The following is a 7,485-nucleotide window of genomic DNA, read 5'->3' as shown; positions in this document are numbered from 1 at the left end:
ATTTGTGGGTTTGTTCCATGCTTAGTCTAGGCCTTCACTTGGAAGTGTATTTTCTTCTTCCTACTATTTCTAGCAGTAAATTTTCACCTGTTACAGTTTCTTTATCTCTGACTTAGCTTGCAACAAATTAAAATGCAAACTAGTGTGGTTTTCATTTCATTTTCATCAAACTAGTGGGAAATCTGGGGGAAAAAAATTGGTCATGCTAGGTGTGAATATTGAAAGGCTATATTCTATTTGTATGTTATTTATAAGTAAGTGGAAGTGGGTTTGGAAATGGGTGGTCTGTAAATCTACCTATAATCCATCCATTTTATCAGCTAACCAGGAAGGAGCGGCCACAATTTAGAGCACAGACAACACCACTGTCCCAGTGGGTTAGTGGGCAAGAGTTCAAGTGTTCTGTCAGATTATATTACATTACATTATATTCTTAGGACACAGTCTCTGTTGAAACTACTCACCTCTACTCTTGTAGGACAAAGGAATGAATGAATGTGTCTGTGTTCCAATAAGACTTTATTTAGGGACACTGACATCATTGGAAGGACTGATGCTGAAGCTGAAACTCCAATACTTTGGCCACTTGATGCAAAGAACAGACTCATTGGGGAAGACCCTGATGCTGGGAAAGACTGAAGGCAGGAGAAGGGGATGACAGAGGATGAGATGGTTGCATGGCATCACCTACTCAATGGACATGAGTTTGAGTGAACTCCAGGAGTTGGTGATGGACAGGGAGGCCTGGCGTGCTGCAGTCCATGGGGTCGCAAAGAGTCGGACATGACTGAATGACTGAACTGAACGGACATCTGAATTCCATCTGCCTTGTGAGTTTCAAGCGTCACAGAAATGTATGATTTTTTTCACCCATTTAAAAATGTAACACCCATTGTTAACTCACTGGCTGCACGAAAACAGGTCATGGGCCAGTCTGCTCCCTCCTCTCTGGGAAATGCCTCTACACAGAGGTATAAAGAATGAATATCACCCCAACCCACACAACAGCATGGAGGCATTACAGAGAATACAGACACCTTTATTCAGATTAGCACATACATTTAATAGTGTTATATTAGAAATGATACCTTGTCAATACATGGGGAAAAGACATTAAAACAAAAAAAAAAAAAAGTAAAGAAAACCAAGACTTCAGCCAAAGTCCATGATGGTTTGGTCACACACAGAAAAGAACAGTACTGCCCCTTCTCTCTGCCCATAATGGAGGTGGTGTTGGCATGCCACATGGTATTACTCCTTACGTCACTGTGTCTTTTTCACCAAGTTCCTTAGTCACACACACGCTTGACCTCTTAATACTGTGGGTTTGAATGCTCTGCCATTGATTTTTTTAGCCAGCAACTAATAGTCTGGTCATCTTGTGAGCCCTGCCACTGGCCTCTCCCACATTCTTGGGCCCTGCTTTGCTCATCTAAGCTCCTGCAGAGCTTCATCTTCCCAAGACCCTTAATGCAAAGCACACAAGTGGGGAATGCTGGCTGCATTCCACCTCACGGTTGGCTCCTCTGATGAGAAGTGGGATAACAGGAGAGGACTCACTTTCTGATCGCTGGTGTGATGTTTATGTTTGATCCACCACAGATTCAAGATCCATGGGTGGTAGAAGGATCAAACCCGCTGGGCTGGAGACAGGGTCAGAAAGGGAGCAGTGGCAAGAGCAGTGCTCAGCCACCCAGAGGGGCAGCCTCGGGTATGATCCCGCAAAAAAGATGAAGTCTTCTCCCCCTTTGCCTTCTGCTCCCTTCACAGAGGGAATTCTTGGTCCTAGGAACCAAACTTCCAAAAGACCCACCAGAATTTGCCCTCCAATAACTGGGCATGGGAGTCCTTTGTGTATAGGTGAGGAGGGTGGAAGGTATGGACCTTGCAGCTTACAAAATCTGCATTCGATTCCTATATCCACCACTGACTGGCCATGACCATGAGCAAGTTACTTAAACTCTCTGGGCCTTTATTATGTTCAATATGAGAATAATAGCTACCTTTCCAGCTTGATTATAAGGATCAGTAGAGTATGTAAAATACATGTATTATGTACATAGATAGCACTTAACACATGATCACTCCTCCATCACTGCACTCTGCCGACATCATATTTAGGCTGCCATCCTCTGTGCCAGAAATTTCCAGTTGTGCACGAAAATAATATAACTGGCCACTGGGTAGGGCAGATTTTAAGTTTATGAAGCTAAATATTTATGGAAAAAGCATCACATTCTCCTTCTAACACCATCAATAGGACTGAACTGGCTGGCTAGACAGAAAGCGTACATATAAAGAAATGCTTAAAAGTAAAATCATACCTGTATGCTTTTTACTTTTGCCATTTCCCAGAAAACAGAATAATTAAAAACAAGACGGTCTCAAGAGGATGCATATTAGCAGCGAGAACAACAGCACCGGAAAGCTTCGTTTTTTTCAGGGGCCCACGGGAACTGTGTTCTCTATTGTCCTGTCCTGATGATTTAAACCTCATGATTTAATGGTCTTGCTTCTCCACTTAAATCATAGCAAAGCAATCCCGGTTTCCCTCTCCTGTGACAAAAGCTTGTGCAACAGAATATTGCTTAAATGTGGTCATGCTTGATGCCACAGCCCTGGTTCTGTCTGCGATGGGCCCCGTCTCTCATGCTGATCTCTTCATAAAGAATGCCAAGGGTACCGCCCAGGCCATCAGCCTCAGGACCACGGTGGATGGCAAAGGATCAGCAGCCAGCTGAGTTCTCAGGCTACAGTTCACTGTAGTTCCTTGCTCTAGGATGCGGCTTTGAGGTTAGAGATGCTTTAATTTTTTTCATACATTTAAAACAAGCTATTTAGTAGAAAATGGTGGAATAAATATAGTTTTAAACAAATTAAGTGGATATCTATGTCATGTTATTAGGAAGAGTAACTACAGGGGCTGAGTATCAGAAGCATACCATTCTCATTAAGACTTGTGGTATTTCAGAGTTTGGGAATACACTCAGCCCTCTCCCTTACCACTTCTGCATCCACGGGGCCCACATCCCTGACCATGTATATTACAAAGTTGCTGAGTCTTTATTCCTATTGGTGGAGGTCCAAACGCATGGCCTATTGCACATGATAAACCACTAATGAATTACTAATCACTTTTCTTGTGTTTCCTGTAAACTGGAGCTGAGAGAGGCCTCAGCAATAGTTTGTTTTTCTTGGAGAAAGAAAAGGTAAAACCTTTTAAAATGTTATCTTCGATTTTCAACCCACAAGTCAGCAAACCCCACCTCCCTCTCTGTTGCTTCTGGTCCTCAGAATACAATTCTTACTGAGGTCTCAAACTTCCTAGAGCTGCTCGCTAGAAACAGCACAGAAATGGTGGTTGGCCGTCTCGAAGCAGCAAAAACAGGAGACCTCAGCCCTGTACGTGTGTCTCTTCGGCACAGGAAACTGGCTGGACAGAGGGCAACCCGCACCGCAGATAAATCAGCTTAATACACACAGACCTCAGGCTCCAAGGCTCCTATGACAGAAACCATGCTGGGAAAGTCCCCTTTAAAGGCAATTACTGCTCCTAAGAGAAGTCAGTCCTCTCTGCATCTGTACTGAACTCATCTTCCCCAGGTGTCTGCAGACAGAAACAGATGCACCTTTTTCTTAACATAGGAATATAACGCTGTGTTAGCTACAAAAACACAGAACTCTTTTAAGCATATACCTTAGCGTCTTACCCCACCTTTACTCCTACTAACAAGCATCTCAGTGAAAAGAGTTTTCGTTCTGTGTCTCGAAAACCCCAAGAAGACAGGTCTTTTCTATGGGGACACACCTCCAACCCAGTGTGAAAGGACAGGAACACGCTATTCTAACAAGAGTGAGTTTTGTCTGTAACTCCCACCAACTCTGCGGGATTAAAGGATTCCTGTAGACGTCCTTCTGTTTCACAACCAATCGCTCCATTATCTGTCCTTTGAGCAATAGCTGAAAGAAACTCCGTTTCTGATGGATCCGTTCATGGAAACCTTCGGATTCCCTCGCTCCATCCTCTCTCGGCTGAAGATTGTATCCTGGTCACTGTCAAACTCGGACTCGGACACCATCAGGCTGGAGTTGTGCTCTGTGCTCCGGTGCTTGATACCTAGGGAGAAGCAGACAGACGCCTCTGGAGGGGAGCGGCATTCTCCCGCCCCGCCATCCATCATTCTGGTCCCAAGCACGGAGCCCTGCGCTCTGCACCTACAAAGCCATCACTTACGAGGCAGCAGGTGCTTGGGGTTTCCCTGCGGGTGTTAACAGGGACTGTGGAATCACTCCTGAGCTTGAGCCCAAGCTTTGTCACTCATCAGCTGCGTTCTCACAGGGTGACTCTTGGACGTCGGGATTAAACACTGGCAAGGCACTGGGAAACTGTCTTGGAGACTTACCATATTTGGGCCTCAGCTCCATTCTTTCCTGGTCGTCCATGTTGTCCAGGATGGTGTACTTTGTTTTCTTCCTTATTTTAGTCCTTTTCCGTCTGAAAAAGACAAAGAAAAAGGTCAACTCAGATTCTCAGAGAGATAGGTGGGATCCAGGATTTAAAACACGTGGAGAACACTAAAGGAAATGCTTTGCCTTTAGAATGCTATTACATTTTATTAATTGGCATCTTTTATTAATGATATGTGGGGCTTCCCTGGTGGCTCAGATGGCAAAGAATCTGTCTGCAATGTGGGAGACCCAAGTTTGAGCCCTAAGTTGGAAAGATCCCCTGGACAAGAGAATAGTAACCCACTCCAGTATTCTTGCCTGGAGAATTCCATGGACAGAGGAGCCCGGAGGACACGACTGAGTGTCTAACACACAAACAATCTTCTTTATTAATGATGTGTGTCACAGCCCAATCTGGGTTTGGTGAGTCTGAGATACATCATGTACCTTTTTTTTTTTTTTTTAGCTTTTTATTTGATATTGTTGTTATTTAGTTGCAAAGTCATGTCCGACTCTTTTGTGACCCATGGACTGTAGCTGGCCAGGCTTCTCTGTCCATGGATTTCTCCAGGCAAGAATACTGGAGTGGGTTGCCATTTCCTTCTCCAGGGGATCTTCCTGACCCAGGGATTGAGCCTGCATCTGCATCTCCTGCATTAGTAGGTGGATTCTTTACCACTGACCCAACCAATTAACAATTTTGTGATAGTTTCGGGTGAACAGCGAAGGGACTCAGCCATACATATACATGAATCCATTCTCTCCTAAACTTCCCTCCTGTCCAGGCTGCCATATAACGCTGAACAGAGTTCCATGTGCTGTCCAGCAGGACCTTGCTGGTTATCCATTTTAAATACAGCGGTGTGTACCTGTTCATCCCAAAGCCCCTAACGATCTCTTCCCCTTCATCCTTCCCCCAGACAAACATAAGTCCGTTCTCTAAGTCTGTGAGTCTCTTTCTTATTTACGCCATGCATCCTGAAGAAACACATGTCAGAGTAGCACTGCTGTTATCACCTAACTGCAGGCTCTCACCTAAGCCTCAGGCTGAGGTGCAGGGACCTTTCCAGCAACTCTGTGTGTTGGCCCAGCAAGCTTTTCTCCATGAGGAATTCCTTCCTCAGAAAAAGCTGGATGAACAAGTTTCCCCCTGAACCTACACCACCCTGGGATGTCCAAATATGCAAGAATGACAAGATGACATAACTAGCAATCAGAAAAAAAAATCAAGAGAAATTATAATAAATTCTCCCAAAGGAATAAGCAATAACTCAATCCTTCATTTTTTCACAACACATCAAGACACGCAGGCTGATCCTATGGACCTCACCCTATGCTTTAGAGGATAATTTCAAAATATACATCAACACTATGGTAAGATTTGTAGAGAACAAACAAAGGCAATATTCTGAGAACTTGGTGATTAAGAGCATGGGGTTCCAACTCTGGGTTTACTAGCTGGGTAACTGTGAGGCCATTTTTTGTCATCTCTTTGACTCCATGTTCCCACCTGTAAAATGGGAATAAGAACAGTTCCTCTCTCATATGACTGATGGGAAAACTCATAAGATAACACACAGAAAGCACTTAGAAGCATTCATTATAATGGCAAGCACTTAATAAATGCTCAGTCACTCTTGTCATCATTGTCATCTACTTGATACAAATGTCACAAAGCTGTAGAATTTGGAAAGCCAAGCACAGCAGGGTGACCTTCATCCCAGATGGTTCTGGGAAAATATAATGGGATAGAGGCCACTAAGTACCTCTTCCTATGCACTCGTTCACTGGTCCTACCTTTGGAAAAGTAATCACAAATAAAACTACAAAAATTGATAAGTGATCTCTGAAAAATAACTATTATTATGGTATACCATTATGTTTTGTTTATCAAATCTTCTTCGGAGAGCATTCATAGAGTTCCATGTAGGAAAGTGGACCCAATGCTGCCTTCTAAGGACTTGAGTAATCATTATTCTTATGAATGTCCTCACAGAGGGTTGGGCATGGGGTTCTGGAAGGTTCGGATCATAAGGTAAGTCTGGGGCTCCTCAGCAATCAGCTTCATGGGAATAAAAAAAAAGAAGGAAAAACCTAAAGCAAAACTTCTCTTTGGTGATCAGATCAGATCAGTCGTTCAGTCGTGTCTGACTCTTTGCAACCCCATGAATCGCAGCACGCCAGGCCTCCCTGTCCATCACCAACTCCCGGAGTTCACTGAGACTCACGTCCATCGAGTCAGTGATGCCATCCAGCCATCTCATCCTCTGTCGTCCCCTTCTCCTCCTGCCCCCAATCCCTCCCAGCATCAGGGTCTTTTCCAATGAATCAACTCCTCGCATGAGGTGGCCAAAGTACTGGAGTTTCAGCTTCAGCATCATTCCTTCCAAAGAAATCCCAGGGCTGATCTCCTTCAGAATGGACTGGTTGGATCTCCCTGCAGTCCAAGGGACTCTAAAGAGTCTTCTCCAACACCACAGTTTAAAAGCATCAATTCTTCGGCGCTCAGCCTTCTTCACAGTCCAACTCTCACATCCATCCATGACCACAGGAAAAACCATAGCCTTGACTAGACGGACCTTTGTTGGCAAAGTAATGTCTCTGCTTTTGAATATGCTATCTAGGTTGGTCATAACTTTCCTTCCAAGGAGTAAGCGTCTTTTAATTTATGGCTGCAGTCACCATCTGTAGTGATTTTGGAGCCCAGAAAAATAAAGTCTGACACTGTTTCCACTGTTTCCCCATCTATTTCCCATGAAGTGGTGGGACCGGATGCCATGATCTTCGTTTTCTGAATGTGGAGCTTTAAGCCAACTTTTTCACTCTCCACTTTCACTTTCATCAAGAGGCTTTTGAGTTCCTCTTCACTTTCTGCCATAAGGGTGGTGTCATCTGCATATCTGAGGTTATTGATATTTCTCCCGGCAATCTTGATTCCAGCTTGTGTTTCTTCCAGTCCATCTTTGGTGATGGTGCCACTTAAAGTTTTGCATTTAGGAAAAAGAATTCAGGTAGATTTGTTGCTTCACAGATGTA

The 7,485-nt window shown here is 44.1% G+C and overlaps 1 protein-coding gene across 4 annotated transcripts in view; it reads right to left on the bottom strand.

Annotated features, from left to right (window-relative positions):
* Nucleotides 1-1,023: 1,023 nt before the first annotated feature.
* The window catches only part of KIAA0319 (KIAA0319 ortholog), a 76,371-nt gene continuing 69,909 nt past the window's right edge, over nt 1,024-7,485 (bottom strand). For all 4 annotated transcript variants that reach the window (XM_070778312.1, XM_070778311.1, XM_070778313.1 and 1 more), the window contains 2 exons: nt 4,404-4,495; nt 1,024-4,117 (listed from right to left, as the gene is read on the bottom strand). In XM_070778312.1, the coding sequence (XP_070634413.1) occupies nt 3,939-4,117; nt 4,404-4,495 (271 nt within the window). In that variant the 3' untranslated portion in view covers nt 1,024-3,938. The remainder of the gene's footprint in view (nt 4,118-4,403; nt 4,496-7,485) is intronic.

Source organism: Bos indicus, chromosome 23, assembly GCF_029378745.1.
Source record: "Bos indicus isolate NIAB-ARS_2022 breed Sahiwal x Tharparkar chromosome 23, NIAB-ARS_B.indTharparkar_mat_pri_1.0, whole genome shotgun sequence".
Classification (NCBI taxonomy): Eukaryota; Metazoa; Chordata; class Mammalia; order Artiodactyla; family Bovidae; genus Bos; species Bos indicus.
The sequence above is the reverse complement of the archived record's forward strand: the minus strand, read 5'-3'. Positions and strand labels throughout refer to the sequence as shown.